The sequence below is a fragment of the Panicum virgatum genome, chromosome 6N (genome assembly GCF_016808335.1).
Source record: "Panicum virgatum strain AP13 chromosome 6N, P.virgatum_v5, whole genome shotgun sequence".
Taxonomy (NCBI): domain Eukaryota; kingdom Viridiplantae; phylum Streptophyta; class Magnoliopsida; order Poales; family Poaceae; genus Panicum; species Panicum virgatum.
The window spans coordinates 31,481,324-31,501,940 of NC_053150.1; the positions used below are offsets into that span (position 1 = coordinate 31,481,324).

General features: G+C 44.4%; 2 protein-coding genes across 9 annotated transcripts; both read right to left on the bottom strand.

Annotated features, from left to right (window-relative positions):
- Window positions 1-9,743: 9,743 nt before the first annotated feature.
- LOC120678713 (lipid phosphate phosphatase 2-like) lies at window positions 9,744-14,382 on the bottom strand. Of its 8 annotated transcripts, none has more exons than XM_039960025.1 (10): window positions 14,143-14,382; window positions 13,871-13,996; window positions 13,693-13,765; window positions 12,201-12,421; window positions 12,011-12,098; window positions 11,821-11,930; window positions 11,647-11,740; window positions 10,561-10,749; window positions 10,394-10,453; window positions 9,744-10,298 (listed from the first exon to the last, which is right to left on the bottom strand). In XM_039960025.1, exons 4-10 carry the CDS (start codon window positions 12,414-12,416, stop codon window positions 10,126-10,128), a joined length of 930 nt encoding a protein of 309 aa, XP_039815959.1. In that variant the 5' UTR covers window positions 12,417-12,421; window positions 13,693-13,765; window positions 13,871-13,996; window positions 14,143-14,382; the 3' UTR covers window positions 9,744-10,125. The 8 variants fall into 8 exon arrangements, with proteins under 8 accessions (XP_039815959.1, XP_039815956.1, XP_039815953.1 ...); XM_039960022.1 differs by adding an exon at window positions 13,386-13,510 and having other exon boundaries at window positions 13,697-13,765; window positions 13,871-14,378; XM_039960019.1 differs by having other exon boundaries at window positions 13,697-13,765; window positions 13,871-14,046; window positions 14,143-14,373.
- Window positions 14,383-15,716: 1,334 nt separating this feature from the next.
- LOC120679817 lies at window positions 15,717-19,569 on the bottom strand. Its single transcript, XM_039961482.1, has 10 exons — window positions 19,276-19,569; window positions 19,099-19,176; window positions 17,891-18,424; window positions 17,670-17,772; window positions 17,268-17,368; window positions 16,983-17,157; window positions 16,545-16,715; window positions 16,351-16,451; window positions 16,048-16,218; window positions 15,717-15,921 (listed from the first exon to the last, which is right to left on the bottom strand). Exons 1-9 carry the CDS (start codon window positions 19,534-19,536, stop codon window positions 16,153-16,155), a joined length of 1,590 nt encoding a protein of 529 aa, XP_039817416.1. The 5' UTR covers window positions 19,537-19,569; the 3' UTR covers window positions 15,717-15,921; window positions 16,048-16,152.
- Between the last annotated feature and the right edge of the window lie 1,048 nt (window positions 19,570-20,617).

Sequence of the window (20,617 nt, forward strand, 5' to 3'; positions counted from 1 at the left end):
GCATCTGATTCTGCTGGGAGGCTTCCTGTGCCGCCCACGCCTGCTGCTGTGCTAGGAGCTATGCTTCAAAGTCCCGTTGCATCTGGGCCTACAAAATTAGATTGCATGGTTAGAGTACCAAGAAACATATGTCAAAATTAATAAACCTTTGCTGTAACAAAAATAACCTTCAGTGCCTCCATCTGGATCTCCGTAGTGCTTTGACGTGGGCGTATGGCCGGGCTAGAGCTGGTGCTCCTGACTCGAATCTGCGCGAGAGTAGGAGTACTAGCGGTGTCAATCAAGCTGTCTCCAATCCAGTACCGGCCATGCTTCTTCCCTCCTCCCACCCTCATCACGACTTCTCCATCAATGGGCTCCGTGCTTGGATCAAAGTCCGGCCCATGCACCTCCGTTGCCATCGAGTTGTACTCACTGAGGCGACTGTGGACAGTCGCGTGGCTGTACGCTTCTGGGGGGTCCGCCGGGTTGTAGTTGACATCCGATGTCGCCTTCCCTTTGTGGGCCAAAGCCCACGCCTTGATCCGGGGGGGCAAGGCTCGCCTCCATGTGAGGCCGACTGTGAAAAAAGAAAGATGATTACAAATTGTGTACGGTTGAGCGTTAAAATGAAGAAATGACGTCACTTACCCATCTAGCCGCGTACTGTCGTAGGTGACTATTGCCCTGATGGTGCGGTGCACCTGGCATCATCAAACGCCGCTGCCGGCAAGACTCGTGCATCTCCACCCAACCTTCCGCATACCACCTGTCGATTATCATGTCCCAGCACTGTTCATTCCCGGCTAACCACCAAGGAATCACCTGCAGGTCATACATGACATATAAGAAGATCAACTGTAGCGTACTTTATTTTAGTAAAAGTCAATATTAATAATATTGTATATTTACTATCATATATTGTTCCCGAGTTAGCCTGAGGTTTCGCACATCCCCTTTGTTGGTCTTCACTTTTTCGATACGATGTTTGTAATCACAGTTGGCCTGGATGCGCGCCTCGTAGAGCATATCCGCCACCAGCTTGTGACAGGCCGTGTTTGCCACCTCACGTGCCACGGTCATCATTCCCTCCTCGCACCTGTAGAAATCCTGCACATGATGATGAACGAAGCCATTATATCAAGAATGTCCAATTAATGAGATGTATTGACAATTATAGCGCATACAAGACTTACCCATAGTTCCTGCAACACCCGCTCTGCTTTGCTCGAAAAGCACCTGCCTTCCCGGTCCGGTCTATCGATGGCTTGGATGTAGTGCTCCCAAGCCGACGCCGGCTGAAGACGGCCGTCAATCTCGATGCATCCAGGGTAGTGGTCCTTGCAAAGCCGGACCAGTATGCCATTGGGGATGCGTTTGTGAACACCTGGAACGACGATTACAAAATTCTTGCCAAAAATATTTGTGTAAAATTGGAATTGAAATATATAAGTACGAAACATAATGAAATAGGCTAAAGTTACTTACCTTTTACCGTCCGGCCGAATAATCGGCCGTTGCTCGAGCGGTATAGGTCGGTTCGGGAGACGAGCGGGGCCTCGCATCCAGACGGCAGGTATGTCTCCTGCCACCCCTCCCTGGTCGTCATCCTCCTCACTAGATGCCTCCTCCTCCTCCTCCTCCTCCTCCTCCTCCTCCTCCTCCTGGTCCTGCTCCTGCTGCTGCTGGTCCTCCTCCTGGTCCTGCTCCTAGTCCTCCTCCTCCTGCTCCTGTTGGTCCTCCTCCTGGTCCTCCTCCTGGTCCTGCTCCTGCTCCTCGTCCTCAGGGGAGGGTGACCTCGCGCGAGGCCCCCTCGTCCTCCTGCTACTTCGGCCACTCCTCGTCGTCTGTGACGTGCCGGCGTCCTCATCTAGTGGAGGCACCGACGAATTTGCCTCACCCCTCCTCCTCCTCGTCCTCCCTCCAGCCATCTGGGAGGACTCACCTCTCCCAGCAACTCTGCGCAGCACAGCCTCCAACGACTGCATCATACCTCCGCCGCGCCCCACCATCTTTGATCTATCACCTGAAATTAAAAGGGGCAAACCAATCAGAACAATATTTAGAAATTAATTAATGCAAGTAGTACAAAAATAAACATAATCCGAACATGTATTACAAATTAATTGTTGCAAGTAGTAAAAAACAAACATAATTAGAACAAGTGAAAAACTGATATAATTGTTGCAAATACGGATTTTACATGTATTAGAAATACTCTTCAAGATCGAGATTAGCTGGATCGTAAGTCTCATCATCGCTATCACGTCCGTCGATATCATCAACGGCGTGCTCCAAAGGAGGAACGCTTTCATCATCACTGTCATTGCCTAAACATAATCGCTCAAGTAATTCCAAGTCCTTCGCATTATGAACCTCATCCCCGGCATCCTCGTGAACAAAACTTTCATTGTCTACTTCCATTCCGATTGCTTCGGTTAAATCTATTTGGAAACTCCCTTATAGCCCATCTTCTTGAAAGAACTCTCCTGTATATGTGTTTGGGTCTATGTTGTAATCTTCATTGTTCGGGACAGGTAGTTTACCGTGAGGGGACACCTTATACACAACATCCCAACCCTTGAGACGATTATCGGTTTGGCACGGGTATGACAGATAATAAACTTGTGTCGCCTGTTGAGCTACAACAAACACATCGTCTCCTGGGTACACGGATGACCGCTGAATTTCGACTAGCCCAATATTCGGGGTACGTCTCACAGCTTGAGGATCAAACCAATGACATTTGAATATGACAGGTTTCAGAGGTACGGACCCATGAAATAATAATTCGTATATTTCTTCAAGTGTTCCGTAGTACTCGAGCCCATCATCTCCTGGCGTGAAAACTCCTGTATTTGTTGTTCTTCTATTGGGCCGAATCTGCTCGTGCTTTGTTGTATGAAATCGATATCCATTCACGTCATAAGCTCCAAACGACTTGACCCTATAGGCACAGCCATTGGCAACCTGCCGCAACTCGGCACTCATCGACGCATCGTTTTGTGCCTGCAAGTTCGTCATATTATTTGCACGTACGAGCAACTTGTAATGTCATATACTACAAACGAGCAGAATTGGACATTACCTTCTGTTTGAACCAAGAAATGAAATCAGGACTTCCATTTCCCGCGCCCTGTCTAAGTAGGGTCTCAGTTTCATGGAGGCTAGGCGCCCTTGATCGACGCCAGAATTGCATATGAAATTCTCTAATCAAAAGACGAATGATAGGGTTGGATGCAGAAAAGGGAAATGACTTGAGAACTAAATGAATGCTGAGAACTTACTCTATGTAGGGCAAAACTTCGGAAAGATTGGTCAACACATATAGCATGATAAAGATTGGTCAACACATATAGCATGATAGCATGCCACTCTTGAATATCCAAGGTCTTGATGGTTGCAGCACTTGCACTTCCGAGTTGGCCTCGGAAAAGACTCAGGGTGGAGTTAGATTCCGCAGTATTGTAACGAGGGAGTGGATTGTGGATGCTAGGAAGGTTGTCAGCATAGTATTTTGATGTGAAGTTTGATACCTCCTCCAGAATATATGCCTCTGCGATGGAAGCTTCAATTTTGCATTTATTTTTACATTTAGTTCTGAGTATCTTTTGACATCTCTCAATTGAATAGCACCAACGGTGCTGCACGGGCCCACCCATTCGTGCCTCGTACGGGAGGTGCAAAATCATATGCTGCATCGGATTGAAGAAGCCGGGTGGAAAAATCTTCTCCAGCTTACAGAGCAACACAGGCGCCATTCTTTCCATTTCTTCAACTACTTTTAGAGATAACTCCTTAGCACAAAGCTGGCGGAAGAAAAAGCTCAACTCTGCCAGCACATGCCAGATTTGATCAGGGAGGTAGCCTCTAACCATAACTGGAAGTAGCCGCTCGATCCATATATGGTAGTCATGACTCTTGAGCCCGTTGATTCGCATAGTGGTCAAGTTCACTCCCCTTCTCAGATTCGCCGCATACCCATCAGGGAACATCAAGGTTTGGAACCATTCTAGGACTTGTCTCCTCTGGGGCCTCGTCAGAACGAAATCGGCCTTAGGCTTTCTCCACGCTTTGCCTGATCCGGGAGGCCTCATTTCTAGCTTTGGTCTATCGCATAACGTTGTCTGATCCACTCTAGCCTTAACATTATCCTTTGTCTTATCTGAAATGTCCATGATTGTTCCGAACAATGCCTCGCCGACATTCTTTTCGGAGTGCATCATATCAATGTTATGTGGAAGAAGAAGGTCAGCCATATAGGGGAGCCTCCACAAGCCCAACTTCTGCGCCCAAGCATGTTGCTCACCATATCCCACAAAACCCCCACCTTCAGCATTGATCACGAGACCATCTAATTGAGCACGAATGTCGGCACCCGTCATCATCTGCGGTGGATGGTCTTTAACTTCAACACCTTTTGTAAAGTTCTTCTTATCTCGTCTGAATGGATGGTCAAGAGGTAGGAATTGTCGATGTTTGTCGAACGAAGAATATTTGCCACCCTTCCGCAACCAAATGAACATCAATGCTTCCTTGCATACTGGACAAGGGAACTTCCCGTGGACACACCAGCCACAGAATATCCCATACGCCGGCAGATCATGCAGGGAATAGTGGTACCAAACATACATTCTGAAGTTTGTCTTTGTAGCTCGATCGTATGTCCAAATCCCATCGTCCCAAGAACGGAGCAAATCATCAATCAGGGGCTCCATGTACACACTCATATTATTTCCAGGGTGTCCAGGAATTATCAACGACAAGAATATGTTCTATCGTTGAAAAATAACACCAGGTGGGAGATTCAGTGGGATAACGAACACGAGCCAACAAGTGTAAGGGGCAGCCGACATTCCATAGGGATTGAAGCCATCTGTCGCCAGCGCAACACGTACATTACGAGGCTCCAAAGCTTTGTGATGATGAATCCCGTCGAAATGGGTCCATGATTGAGCATCGGATGGATGCACAAGCTTATCAGGATTGTAACGAGTTCCCATTTTGTGCCATGTCATCTGCTTCGCGGATTCCTCGGTCATGAACAGACATTGGATTCTTGGTACGGGCGGCAGGTACCGTAGGACTTTCACGGGTACCGCGAGCTGCCTCTTCTGACCATCACCAGAGTCTACCTCCACGAACCGAGAGGATTCACACTTTGGACAGTACTTTGCTTCAGCGTGTTCTTTCCTAAATAAGATGCATCCCTTGGGACAAGCATGTATCTGTTCATATGGCATCTTCAGTGCACGAAGGAGTTTCTGTACCTCATACATGCTCTTTGGAAGAATGTGCCCTTCTGGAAGCATGCTGCCAATAACTTGTAACATAACATCAAAGGCGTCTCGACTCAAGGTAAATTGGGACTTCACGGCCATTAGGCGGCCAATGGCATCCAATTGTGAAACCTTGGTATGACCATGAAGGGGTTGCTGGGCTGCAACCAACATGTCATAGTACGCCTTCGCGGTTGCCTCTGGCTCCTCCTCCCTACGTCCTTCATCAAAATGTGCTTCATGAAAGTCATCTAACATGTCTGCAACCCCCGCATCAGCGTCATGTTCTTCGATGCGTTGCCTAACAATTTCGTCTCTCATACGATTGGCTTCGCCATGGTAGGTCCATCGGGTATAATTTCTCGTAAATCCATAATTGCAAAGATGATTCGTCATGATTTCGCGTGTTTGTCGACGCATGTTTGCACATTTGTTGCACGGATACCAGGTGGTATTGCCTCCTTTGAGCTTTGCAAATGCTCCGTCCAAGAAAGCCTCGGTATTGTCAATACACTCCCCGGACAACTGACCCCCACATTTCCATCCAGTATACATCCACGCACGGTCATCCATCCTCTATCATATCAATGAGTAATATAATATAAAAGATCATCCTTGCATCTACATGTTGTCTACCAATTCTAATAGGTTAAGATAGGTCCTAATCCCACCCGAGAGGATGCGGGGTTGGTTCTCATGCTCTACACCGATCCGAGGCAGAATTTCGGCAGCACCTCCCCGCTGTTCTCCAAATACACGTCCCGAAAAAGGAGAATGTGTATCCGGAGAACAACAAGGAGATGATGCCGAGACTCTGTCTCGAATCGGCATAGACCATGAGAACTAACCCCATCTACGCACCCTATCAAGCTGTCCAAAAAACGTGGACAATTCGAAACAGATACGGTCATACATATGCAAAGATCTTCATATATCCAACTGTATCTCCTTCGAACGGGTGACGCCTAACTCGGTTACTCCTATACGAACATGAAACGGAATGAAGTGTTGTTTGCATCCTCCTCACCTAGGGCTCGACGGTGGCCCAGGCGATGTCGCGCGTGTCGGTGCGGACGGCTCGAGGACGGTGTGCACAATAGCCTCTCCTGCCAAAACAGATACAGAATGGTGTCAATTGAAAATTTTAGTACCACCTCTCCCCTCGAAATTGAAGTTTTCTAACCCTGCAAAAAAAAAGCATCAATGCACTGGCTCACCTATGGGATGTTCAGCCACAGCGGGGCGGCAAAGCGTCGATGGAGCGGTGGAGCGCCGCGGCGGGGCACCAGTGCGTGGCCGGTGTGGTGCTGGGGCGGGGCAGGACGCCGGAACTCAGGGCCGGCGTGGCGTCGGAGCGGGGCAGGGCACCGGGCCGAGGCAGCCGGCCGGCGTGGTGTCGGTGCTGACGCCTTGACGATGGTGTCCAATAAACTCCCCTGCCAAAACCAAGACAAAGTGCTGTCACTTCAAGTTTCCAAACCCTGCAAGAAAAAACATGCTCTAAACTAGAGTTCTTGCACATACACACCTATGCGACGACGTCCAGTCCGGCCAGTATGGTGGCGGCGGGTGCCGAGTCGCCGGCTCAAGGCCGCCCGGGCACGGCCATGGCCGGGCACGGGCACAGGCACGGCGGGGCGCAGGCACGGCGAAGCGGCGGCTCGGCGAGGCGGGCGCACGCGGCGGCACGGCACGGCGGCGACACGGCGCGCGCGGGGGCACGGCAAGGCGGCGGCTCGGCGAGGCGGCACGGCATGGCAGCAACACGGCGCTCGTGGTGCCACGGCGAGGCGGCTTGGCGTGGCGGCGGCTCGGCAAGGCGGCGGCAGGGTGAGCGTGGCGGCCTGGCGAGGCGGCACTGCGAGAAGGCTCGGCGAGGCGGCGGCACGGCGAGACGCCGCCACAGCGCGCGCGGCGGCACGGCGATGCGGGGGCTCGGCGAGGCGTCACGGCTAGGCGGCGGATCGGCGAGGCAGCAGCACGGCGAGGCGAGGCGACGGCGAGGCGAGGCGGCGGAACGGCGAGGCGAGGTGGCGGCAAGGCGAGGAGGTGGCTCGTCGAGAAAAGTATGTGTACAAGGGGCCGGGGCGAGAGCCGTTGCGGCTAAGTGTGGGCCGCCCTTTTGCCGTGTGCCCAGATCCAGGGCACACGGCAAACAACGTCTTTGCCGTGTGCCCCGATCCAGGGCACACGGCAAACAACGTCTTTGCCGTGTGCCCCGATCCAAGGCACACGGCAAAGAGACTGTTTGCCATGTGCCACGGTCTAAGGCACACGACAAACAAGTTTCTGTTAAATTTAAATTTCACCCAACTAATTCAATTTCAAAAATTGTTTTATCAAATTAAATTGAATGACCAATCAAAAAACATTGCCAAATACAGTAAACAACTCATGTTTTATGATTCTAACAAAAAAACTATTATTTCATGCATTTCAAATTGTATCAAACAAATCGTTTCCATATCGTGTTTAAACAAATTTGATTTAACAAAATTTACTGTTTTTGTCTCCCAAAGTGCATAAACATAATGATTTTGATGATTCTTTGAGAAAAAAACATTATTTCATGTGGTTATAGCTCAATTTCAATGTATGTTGACATGATATGATTTAACTGCAAAAAAATGAAAATTAATAAATGGATCTAAAAAAATCCCAAATTTTGGCAATCAAGAATCTAAGTACTATATTACATATATAAAATTTTTGGAATTGAAAAATGGATTGGACCATCACTCTGGCTCAAAATATGAAAGATTTCTTCACGAGTTCACGAATCTTCTTCGGATATGCTTCTATTACTAAGGACCATACGTCTAACATTTGCAAAACCTACTCAATTTTTTACCATAGCATAAGCACAGGAAATTATTGAATCATGAAAAATTTTAGAATTTTTAGACCTCATATGCTATTTATAAAATTTTAAAATGGTACAGCCTCATGTTACCGGGCATGGTTCGAGAAAAAGGATTCTCGATATTGCATCCGATTTCATGGATACGACCTCAGAATGGACTCAACGACATAAATTTGATTTTTGGATTTTACTACATTTGTCAAATCAGTTCCAGTTCAAATTGGACTTAATTCTAAGAAATGTGTTTAATGAAATTAAATGACTAAATATAGCAAATAGATTTTAAAAAATACCAGATATTAATATCAAGTCCCATATACAATATATGTATTCCTGAAAAATTTGGGAGTGATAATTTAATTTTTTTTCTCCAATACTTTGCCGTGTGCTTAGGCTCTGGCACTCGGCAAACAAAAAAAACCCACAGCAAAATTTTGAATTTGCCGTGTGCCAGCCCACGGCACACGGCAAAACTGGCGACCCGTTACGGTTTCAAAAAATTTGCCGTGTGCCAAATTTTGCCGTGTGTTTTGTCCGTTAGCACACGGCAAAGACGTGAACCCATTACGGTTTAAAATTTTTTGCCGTGTTGTTATTGTTTGCCGTGTGTCTCGTTTTGCTGCACACAGCAAAAGAGTCCTTTGCCGTGTGCCTGTTATTTGCCGTGAGCTTCATTTGAGGCACACGGCTAAAGGGTCCTTTGCCGTGTACCCGAGTTTTGGCTCACGGCAAACAATTGGGCACACGGCAAATATTCAGTTTCCCGTAGTGAAAACTGGCTGTCTCAATTGCAGCTCAGCATGTATGTAAGTTTTGAAGCTAAATTTGTGTAAATCTCAGGGTAGTATGCTTATTCAAATTAACGGGACTACAGTAGAATTTTAGTATATTGTTCTTATGCTAGGAGATCTCAACAAGGCTTCGTGCGTGCATTGCAATAGATCTCGGATGGTTGTTGTATTCATGTGTTGCAACGGTTTGCAACATATAACTGCCCATCAGATCTCCACAATGGCAAAGCTCATCGATGTGAAGCCCAGCGTAACTACAAGTTTTACTGTCGTCTGACACCGCAGCGAGTTTGTAGGCTCACTCATAAGAGATTTTATTGGAACTGAAACTGAACTCAATCCCTAAAAGTTGAAGCATAGAGGGTTTTATTTGTCAGTTTATAAAACAGATATCTATATACTTGGATTCTAGCAACTAAAAATCAAGGTCACGACTGTGTTCCACTATAAAACTCTTATTTACACCAAACAAACAAGATATTTCTAAGCTTTCATTCCCATTACCAATCACCTTTAGGGCTTTATTCATATATAAACGGCATGCCCAAACCAGACAAACAGCCCATAGGAACAAAGTTGAAGCTTCTGTACATAATTGTACAAAGTGTAATTATGCTATTACTGAAAAGTCCAAGGGCCCTTCAGCAGCAACACGCAACAACAAACATGTTGAACAATCCAAATTCCTACAGGTTATAGTATTCAACAAGGTTAAATAAACACAAGGGCCAACCTATTACTCATAGGTCTGTACAGAAACAACTCTGGTTTTGATGAATCCTTAAAAATGAGGGGATAGCTGGATCTCAAAAGGCAGACATTTGTCAGAACTGGAGAAATACTGATTTCTGAAGCACTTTGCAACCGTTTGCATGCCATCCAGTGATTTCATCACAACCAAAGCCCAAAGGGTAACGTTGAGTACAAACTTTCTACAATAAGCATGGAAAACTAACTATTCACATTGTCACTGAAAACATAAACATTCACTGTCATTTACATCTAACCACAACAGCTATTATGTCATGGTATTAAGGCCTGCTCCTCTATTACAAGAAACAGCCCAGCATCAATGATCGCAGGAAGGTGGTAGACATAACTCCACACACTCTTTACTTGGGCCGTGTAGATGATCCAACCACGCAACTTGCCAAGTCTGACATGCATGCAAGTTAGCTTGTCTAACTCAGAAAGATACCTGCAGTGCAGTGCTTCACGGTCTCCTGCCAGACTCCATCGACTCCAAGATAGGGCTGGTGTCTCTCAGGGCAATGACACCATGTCCCTCTTCATCTTCAAACTCTGTAGGTCTTATTTCAAATGAGTTCGCATTGCCATTGCTGTGCGTCTCAGCTAGCTCTTGGAAGTATGCATGAGGCCATATAGCTGCAAATGCATAGGAACATAAACACTTGGTAAAATATATTCACAGAAGTCTGAAAAATATCAGCAGCGTATATTATATAGGAGGGGGAAGGTACCATCATTGTCAAAGGGATACGGGAAGAACTGCAGGTAACAGAATGAAGCAACTGTAAGACCTGAAAAGAAGAAAGAAGATTTAGACTGGCACTCCTATGACTTCTGAGTGTGAAGGGTCAAGGGTATTCTAAATGTTGAATAGAAAAATGGCATCAAAGTAGCAAACCTAAGATGCCTCCTGCAAACACATCTTGCCAGTGATGCCAGTAATCATCAACCCGAGAAACTGCCACAAGTGATGCAACAAGTAGAGGCAGAAATACTAAGCACAGTTTTGCAATATGACCTTTGCGATCAAAAGCTTTAAGTTTGCCAGCCAAGTACCACGCCAGAAAACCTAGACCAGCAAAAGACCCTGCAGAAGATGAGCGAGGATAGGAACAGGTTCATCAGGTCATCTGCTGAAACAATAGGGGGGAATACCATGTAATGGCTAACAGGGCAACCAAACAGAAACTCTCAAAGCTGTATTGAGATTAAGAACATGTGAATAACTGGCTCAATGGGTGACCTATGCTTGAAATAATATGCTGAATTGCTGAAACCATAGGTTGCTAATATGCATTGTTCACATTGGTCAGTAATGCCATGGAAATCGTGTAATGTCTAATTTGTGACGGATGATGAAAAGGATAATCATATGATTGTCAGCTAAAATCATACTTATACAGAAATCACAGGACATTATCAAATTAAAGGAGAGCTTCAGTTATAATCTAACAGCGTATTCAGGCTAGAGGTATCAATGTAGACAAAAAATGTGACAGCACAGTGTCAAAATCATTGAACTTTGCTTGTTTAATGCTTACTCTGATTAGTTGTATGCTGATTTCTCATTTCTTATTAGCATACATTGTAACTATTTAAGTGTTCCCTTTCCTCTAGAAAAGGATGGAACTAGTAGAAGGTATTTAATACAGATTTGATATTACGTAAATGAAGTCTTTATCTTTTTCCTCTGAACTCATGCTGAAATTCTTATAATAAGATTATAAGAATGAACCGACAGAACAAATATTGGTTAATGCAATAGAACATAAAAAATAAACAATAACTAAAATAAACTGATCAACTAGTACAAGGATTCAGAAGAGCAAGTGTCTGATGTATAGAAACAATCACACGCCTGAATTCAGACAGTCATGATAACTGCATGCCAAGATAGTCGACCAATGAACAAATTAGTTACTAAGCTACAAATTGTCCCTAGGAGCACAATGGACATAATGTACCAAGTTATTCTGTTTCTTACATGAAGAATGCCCACTTGGGAAGCTCTTGTGACCTTCTTTGATGACACTCTTTTCTCCATGGCAAATGACATCAGTGGTGATATTATCATAATTCTGGAAAGCAAATATAGGATTTAGTGAGTACTTGAGGTTTGAGAGAATGTCAATAGGAATCAATTTTTTTCATATGGTACAGGTATGCCATCAGGGAAACAGCGCCAAAAGAAGTCTGGGCGAGGGCGGCCAACACCATCCTTAATTGCATCGGTAATCACAGCAGTTATAAGCACTGAATATAAAATCCCTGTACAAATTTTATAGTTCAGCACAAACTGACGGTATCGTCAAATAACTCAATGTTAATATATAGAGAGGGCAGTGTACCTAGTATGCCATGGTGTAAATCATAGACATTTTTCTTTTTAAAGTAAATTCCAGCAAAGACAAACCAGGGTAGCACAATTGCAATCAGCTGTAATCAAGAAAAGGCTAGACTGAGAAACAAATTGTGCATACTCACAGTTACATCAATATATGAAGTCATATGAAAATTTAAAGTAAAGCAAGAACATACTGGAACAGCCCAAAATGGAATTGTGTTGCCCTTTAGAGGATAGCGCAAGTCAGTCATCATATCCCGTCCAACAAAGCGGTGAAAAGGCTCAATTATATTTAGCAGTCCATCAAGGACAGCCAGGCAGAGGAGTATGATCCAATCATACATATGTAATCTTGCCACTTTGGTGCCATGGGACCTTATAGTGTGGCAACCTAGCTGGATATCAGCCATTCTCCCTGGAATGGAAGAGCAGAAGAAAGAAATTCACAGTGAGCAAAAAGAAGAGTTATACATGGATTCTAGATGCTATATATTTTAGGAGTGTGCAAATGACGCCAGAAGGGAATCGTCAAATATCCCCAAGTAGATTGAATTCCCATGTGGTCTAAAGTTTGCTAAGTCTTCAATGTTAAGAGAGCAATAAGATTTATTCCATAAAGCTTGTAGTATCCAGAAAACAGAAACCTGGTAAACATTTACAATGGATCGAAGAGAGCCAAAGTTACAAGTTAGTAGCATTCAGAAAATCAGTTCAATGGCATCATATAGATTTGAAAGAAACGAGCATTGAATCTGCCAGACAACCATTTAGTCCAATATAATCATAGCAAGGGCAAGGTCAGAAACGACCAAATAGTTTTAAGAAAATCTAGTGGTAAGATGCATCTGTCGTTTAAGGTTTACTAGAAAGAAAGGATTATGAGTAACTTCAGGTAGTGGCAACCACAAATTCTTGGTTGAAGCATTGGATAACTTCCCCTTCAACAGAATATGAAGTCCAGTACATAGCCGATGTAACTTGAAGGGCTACTGGTGGATACAATTAAAGTACTATTTCGTGCCATTCAGGATGACGTAATTTGTTTTACTGTTTTGTAAATAAAAATATAAAAGCTTCAGGCAAACAAAGTGCTTGAAAGAGGCAAACAAAGTGCTTGAAAGAGCCAGCATTTTGAAACAATCACACATTTTTTTAGTTAACCTAACTACCACAAAACTGAGGCAGTGCATGTACAAGTCTGCTCAGAAGCTATAAATGGGGAAAAAAACTTTAGAGTGAACAAGAAGGTCGAAACTTCCATTATGCAGAAGCAGAGCACTGCTAACTCTACCACTGTATAACGATTTTGTGGGCAGATCTAACTGCATAGAAGCAATTGGTGACTAATTACTTGAAAAAGGATGGGAGTGTTTCCATACAAATTTCGGAAAGTTAGAAGCACCAAAACTTGAAGATGAACAGCAACACACCGGTCGACACCAGCTGCCGATCCCCACTAAACTAGACACAGATTTCTTACTGAAACACGTGTCCAAATTTACTCCTATACAACAGAAGGCATCTAATCATAATAAGCTCGTAAGTATCTCTCATTCGAAAAAAAATGGAAACACTTCCCATGTAGCAACATTTAAACCTGATTTCTGTAATGCATAGAAAAATAGAAATTGTACTTTAACATGGTTCTGAATATACACAAGCGAAATAGAAAGAGGGAGAGCTTACGAACCCACTCCTCCCTCGCGGAGAAGGCGCTGATTCAGATCGATTCCCGGACACCTCGGCCGCGCTGCGAGAACTGCCCCAAAAGTATTTCTCATTTAATCAGCGGAAGAAACGCAGCCGCAAAGAATGTTACGGCAACGGAAGCGGGGGAACCCTCGGAGCCACCTGACACACTTACCACTCCGAATCAGAGTATCCGCCGCCGTCGGCGCCGGGAGCAGCCGAGCGAGGCGGTCCCGGACGGACTCCGCCGGAACAGAAGAAGGCCAAGAACACAGCCTGCCACCACCCGCAATCTGGGTTCCTGTACTTGAATTCAAAAAAGAACTCAACCGGGCAACCCGGCACCAGAATCTTCCAAAGGCAGCTCTTTTTTATTAGAAAGCAAAAGAAAAGAGGAAGGGATTAGTGAGAAAGGCGGAGGAGGGCGCGTGTTCTTGCGCGGCGGACCTGCTACGAAACGGAACGGGGGCCCTGGAATGTCTGGCCGGCCGCCGGAGTTGTGCGCGGCTAGGGCTGGGCTCGCACTAGGACTAGGCCCCTGGCGATTGGAGATTGAACAGAGTGGACGGGGCTCGAGCGACGGCCGACGGGAGGAGATGGGTGGCCTCCCTCTGATCGCTGCTGGTTGCGATCTCAGCCGTCGGATGGAGTGCGCGCTGGCCGGATCAGCGTAACCTCAATCAGCGGATTATTAGCCGGAAAACTGCGCCGCGTTCATCGTCGGCTCTGTTACGGACAATTTGAGCAGGTTTCAGATTGCACCGCTGGCTCTGTTGACGTTGGAAAGAATCAAAGAAAAATGGATGGTAGAGGACGAAAGCTGCCGCGTGCTCCGTTTCCGTAGCACACGTCCCTTTCGCCGACGCCGACCAATTGGAACTAGAGCTTGCTTGATTGGATGTCAAAATATAAGCATGCAAAAATGTGGGCATGCTAAATTTTTTTACCAAAACCTTGGCAAATTTAGAATGGCGTTAGCTAGGTAGGCTGCTTTTTTACCTTCAACCAAATAAATGTCAAAATTTATAGACTTGTTCATATTTTGGCATACCAATATTTTGGATGTAAACTAATCAAGCTCATACTGTAGTAGCGGCCAGCGGCCTGCTGTAAAAGTAAAAGTACTCCCTCATTTTATATTTAAATTGTAGATTACTTTGACAAATATAGATATACAGAGCTTGTTGGTTGGCTACCAAAATTAGCCATGCTAGAATGTGGGCATGCTAAAAAAATTCGGCATTTGTTTGGTTGAAATTCAAAAAGTAGCTCATCTTCTAAAATTGGTAACGTTTTGGTGAAAAAGATTGGCGTGCCCACATTTTGGTAATGCCCATATTTTTGTAGTCAATCAATCAAGCATATAGCTTTGCTATATATCTAGACGTAATGTTTATCTAGTAGCATAGCAAAAATTATATATTTAGATTTACCATAACAAATCTACAATTTGGAATAGATGATGTACTACATTTGTGAACTTTATGGTTTAAGAGAAAAGGCCGAGATATATCAGCATAGTTATGTTGTATCATGCATCCTAGAAAATTATTAATACGATGACTGCAATCTGCAAGCATGAGATCATCGTAATTCCTAAAGGCCGCAATCTGCAAGCAGGTATACCAACTACCATCTTTAGATCGCCAGATGTGCTTTCAGAGACCAGACAAATCCATCATCCGGCAATGGTCCTGGCATGAGCTGAGCGACAGCGCACGACACGACGCGGGCACGTTGCCCATCCGTTCTGTGTCAGCAGGTAATCTCAACTGAAACCGGAATATCAAAACGAAAAAGGAGATCAGACTGATCTTTCATCATGTCCCCACTTTCCAAAGCTCTTGCTGCGGCTGGGCACCATCATCATTCTCGGGGAAAAGCATTAAAAACAAAAGCCTAAGCACAGTTGGACACACCATATTGCACAATGCTTTGCAGATAATAACAACAATAAAGTATATACAGCCTTTTGACTGCTCTATTGGTCATATGCATCGCATGATGCTAGAGGCTGGAACTACATCCTTTATCCAAAATCAGATAGCTCTAGGCATAAGGTCGTGAGTCGTGACTTACATAAATGTACAGTTTTTTGTTTACATACACTTACTTACACTGCAACAAGGTGTCCACCTCACCTTAAAAAGAACAAATAAACAAAGATTACACCATGAGAAGCCGCTATGGTACAACTTCCATGACCTAGGCTAAAGCTTCATGTTCCTGCGAGCACATTAACCTTGAGTATTTTTCTACCTTTTGTTAACAACAAAATTAGCACTACCTTTTCCTCAAACAGGAAGAGGGAAGCACTATACAGGGATACATCGTATGAGCTTGGACGTGTACCTATTTTCCAGGACATTCATTGAGGACATGGAAAACATTGTTCAGCCCAAAAACCTTCTGAGATGAACATGGTGTTATATGTTACTCAGTGTTCGCATCGTATAATCAAATCAACAAGCGATCATGGCGAGAGAGGAACTCTATGATACATGGGTAGACTTCATCAATTGCCTGTGTAAAACAGAAAGTGTGTCATTACTCATTCCTGATATAATGAAAGCATGATGCCATGATCGATCCCATAAAAGGTAGCACATTCAATCTGAACACTTCATGCTAGGTGTCAGGAGACAGAGTACATACCAGTCGACCTCCAACCAAGTCATAGTGTGCATAATGTGGGCCTTGTGACTTTCCAAACACCCTGTACTTCACCTTGTGCTTCGGAATGAGTTTTGCGGTTTCTAATAAATTAGAATTACAGACCAAAATGAAATCAGCATTCTGCACAGAGAAGAAATTGAGCTAGCTGGAGATGGAAACCATGTACTCCCTACCGTAAACGGCTTCTGGAGGGCAGATGAGATCTTTATCTCCAGCCAAGGCCAGGACAGGGGTCTGACACCCTCGCAAATGATCCTTGTACGAGAAGGTTCCATTTCGGTTGCACAGCCCGCCTTCCCTAAAAGCGGTCGTAAGTTGCAGTACAACCTTTGCAGGCACTGTACCTGCAAATCATATGACCATATCAACTTTTACGCACATACACAACCTTGTAGACCCAAACTCACAGTGATGCATAACATAGTAACTACCAGAAACAGTACTACCACAATTTTTTAAGTATATGACGTTTAGGACAAGCTAATTAGTTCATACGTCATATATTTAAACCATAGCTTGTATGAATGCAAGAGAGCAAAACAGAAAACCTGAAGGTAATAGATATATACCATTACATCAAGACAATGCAGTCGGTAATAAAGACTACTTACAAAAGTTGTTGAAGACAAGCTTAGACAACAGCTCTGGGTGCATCATGTCTTGAGCTGATATTTGAGGATTAAGCCAGGAAAAAAGATATGGTGGACCAGATGCCCATGGATATGCTGCTGCCAACAATGTACCCAATGGGACAGCGGGGACATTAAGAGCCTGTGCAGGATGAGCCTGACAAACAAACTCATTAGCTTATTTTTATTGATGAAAAGTATTGGAGGAATCAATTAAATAGAGATGTTCACAAAGATCATCTCAAGCTGCCAGTTTCTTTTACTCACAAGAGGCAGTAACAGCTTCAGTGATGAATTGGATGTTGTATAGTCAACAGAAGAAGCCAAAGTAACAATTGCAGCTAAATTTGATGGAGCTCCTTCAAAACCTTGAAGATTTAGGGGAACATAAAATAAGATATGGTAATAAAGAATCAGATATTCGAAGGCAGTAAGCTCTAAAGAACATATTTCTCAAAAAATGGACAACTTGAACTTGCATTCTAACATATAAGAGTATCTATAAGTTGTTCAAAAACCGTTATTACAAAACATGCTTACTAGCCGCAGTTAATCAAATAGCAGTAAGCATTTGATAAATCAACTGAAGATGTGGCTCTCATTTATATTTTGTGTGTACTTCACACGACTGCATAAAAGTTCAGACACAAAGTAGTATCAGTGTCTCACCAGATCTCGACAGCATTGCATACAATAAAATTCCACCCATCGAATGTCCAATTGCAAGCAACTTCCCATCTTTTGTTTTGCTGTGTTGTCTAATGTACTCCACCTGTACAAATAGGTGGTAAAATTGATATATTCCACTAAAAATAATGATTACACTAATAGCAACAAGATCTGCCTGCAGTTTGACAGGTAAAAGTTTAGAAAATAGCATGTCCACCCACCGCAGCAGGTATATCCTCCTCCAGGTAATGGTCGAAGTCCCAATTATATTCGGAAGTTAGATCCATTTGTGATGATACAAAGCGCTCCCAGGAGTCCAACTGGTCCTGAAAATTCTTCAAAAGGCGTAGACTTTCTTCTCTCACTGGACCAATAATTGTAGAGCTCTCTACCATTTCTGAGAGAACAGAAACTCTTTCTGTGATCTCATGGAAATTTCCATTTACTACGGCCTCTTCCATAAGCTTTGAGATTCGGTCAAAGAAATTAGAAAGCTCTGCGAGTAAAGGTGGTTCATCCAAAGCAACTATTCCAAGGTCATCACAATCACTAGCATAGCCACCAGAACTCTGAAGGGAAGCAGCTTCAAATGTACTCTGATTATCAAGAGGCTGAATACCACCACAGGCATCCTCAATAGTGACTGAGCCAGATGCAGCAGAATTTCCATATTCACGCATACTCAGACCAGCACCTCTTACTTCGACTATCCATGTATCAAATCCTTGGCTAGACATGTGACGGGCAAATGAAGCCTGAATGAAAATCAATAGAGCACCGTAAAAGACAAGCTAGATAACACCAGCCTTTGTAATAACCTGTTAGAAGAATGGAGTACAATGACATTACTGCTTAAGAGGTTCCACTATGTGCACACTTGTCAGAAAAGGCATGGCAATATCGAGGCAGACAAAAAAAAATATTTGGCTTATCAAAAGAGTTAGTGAAGAGAGAAAAAAGGACACTTACGAATATAAAGTCATGCACACAGACTGACAAGAAACAATTGGGGCAATACGAGAAGACACAGGGAGTCAACAAATCCGGAAGTGCGTGAGTGTGAGCATTAACAACATGGGTAGAAATGGATGGTGCAGGATCGCAGGGTTATTGATGGTCAGATGCAAATTCGAGGTTATGGAAACAGAAGAGCTGAAAGATAATAAGTATGCTGTATGCTGCTGAACAAAAGATGCAACCTACAAAACTCATGACAGACAAATTACTCCTGAATTCCATCAGTAGCCCCATCAGAAATCCAAACTGCAACTAACTTTGATCGGACAGCACTACACCACCCAGTCCGAATCAGATTACAGACACTTGAGCTACAAAACACGAGAGATCACATTCCAAGTCGCATGTTCTCATGTCAAGTAAACAGCTTCTCCCAGACAAGAGGAACAGGCAAGCAGGAATTCCAACTCACCCCGGGAGAGAGGTCGAACCCGATGGCATTCGTACCGACCCCGGACAGCAGCATCAACGGGTGATTCCTGACAGGAGCCTGCACGCACACAAGCAAGCGAAATCAAATCAAATCAAATCAGACACGGGCATCGCTCCCACGAAGAAACCAAATCCAACCAGCCGGGACAGCACATACATTGCCGGGAGGCCTGTACCGCCAGAGCGCGAGGCGCCAGCCGGCGCCGTCGACGGGGGCGTAGTGGAGCTCGTCAGCGGTGCAGACGGGCGGCTTGACCGGCCGCGAGGGGGAGGCGGAGGCCGAGAGGGAGATCGGGGGTGAGTCGGCGCGGATTGGGGAGAGGATGCGGCGTCGGAGGCGAGGGGGCGAGGGGGGTTCGCCGGAGGTCCGGCGAGCGGCGGCGCCGGCAAGGGTGGCGGGGATTGGCTGGAGAAGCATTGCTTGTGTAGCGGTAGCCGTGATGCCGTTTCGGAACTTCCGTGTCCTTTTTTGAAGATTGGCTTCTATGCTCCGCTTGGAAGTTGGAACAAAATTGCTTTGTTCAAATCAAATACTTTCATAACTTGTTACTCTTTTAACAAAGTCAGATCATATTTTGCTACAATTTATGTAGAACGAAATAAGATCTTATTTTGCTCCAATATAAACCATTTTCTAGGGTTCTATATGTCTTTTTGTTGTTTTTCTCAGCACCACCTTGCCAGAAGTGGGAGTACCAACATTCATGGGTGGAAAAATGAATTGTGTGATGGCGCCAAACCTAGCGGTGGCCAGCTATGTGATAGCAATTCAAACACGTTCCTATTCTCCTCTATCTTAGATTATTTGTTGGAATAATATTGTTGCTCTGTTTTCTGTCTATCACAATCAACTCCACGAACTTATGAACGTACATTTCACTATATCTCTTTATTTTTGCGACATAGGCCATATTTGGATCCAAGGGCTAAAGCTATTTGGGCTAGAGCTAATTAGCTCAAACAAATATCCCTTCAATAAAATAGTCTTTGACATGTTTGGATCCAAGAGCTATTTAGCTTTTAAAGCATCTTTTCCTAATCATTAGAGTTCTATTACATCTCTTGTTATGGTGGGCTCTACCTGAAATAACCCAAATAATCACCATTTGGGTGAGATAGTTTTTGAGGTGGGCTATTTGCAAATAGCAAAAAACTAGCCCTCATGTTTGGGGATTTTTGACTATTTTGAGCTATTTTAGGCTAAAAATAGCTCTATCTCTTGGATCCAAACACGCCCATAGTCGATACCCAAATGATCGCATATATGTATGATATCACGAATGCACACACGTGCACATTATGGTTATGAGAGCTTGTTTGGTTCATAAAACTTATGCATAAATCCCTACATTTTAGTCCCTAATAAAGAGCCAAACATGAGGGACTAAAAGAAACTAACTGTTTGTTTGGTTGCGGGTTGTGTGGGTTGGAGCCACTCCAACCCAGGTTTTAAGGATGACTTCAACCCTCCTCATGTTTGGTTGGCTTTGTTGGGATGG

Coding starts and splice junctions, on each gene's coding strand:
- LOC120678713 (XM_039960025.1), bottom strand. CDS start 12,416: ATGGCTGATATCCAGCTAGGTTGCCACACTATAAGGTCCCATGGCACC. Junction 12,099..12,200: donor TTCCATTTTGGGCTGTTCCA/GTATGTTCTTGC, acceptor TCTTGATTACAG/CTGATTGCAATTGTGCTACC. Junction 11,931..12,010: donor TTTACACCATGGCATACTAG/GTACACTGCCCT, acceptor AAATTTGTACAG/GGATTTTATATTCAGTGCTT.
- LOC120679817 (XM_039961482.1), bottom strand. CDS start 19,536: ATGCTTCTCCAGCCAATCCCCGCCACCCTTGCCGGCGCCGCCGCTCGC. Junction 19,177..19,275: donor GGTACAGGCCTCCCGGCAAT/GTATGTGCTGTC, acceptor GTGTGCGTGCAG/GCTCCTGTCAGGAATCACCC. Junction 18,425..19,098: donor GGTTCGACCTCTCTCCCGGG/GTGAGTTGGAAT, acceptor ATTTTCATTCAG/GCTTCATTTGCCCGTCACAT.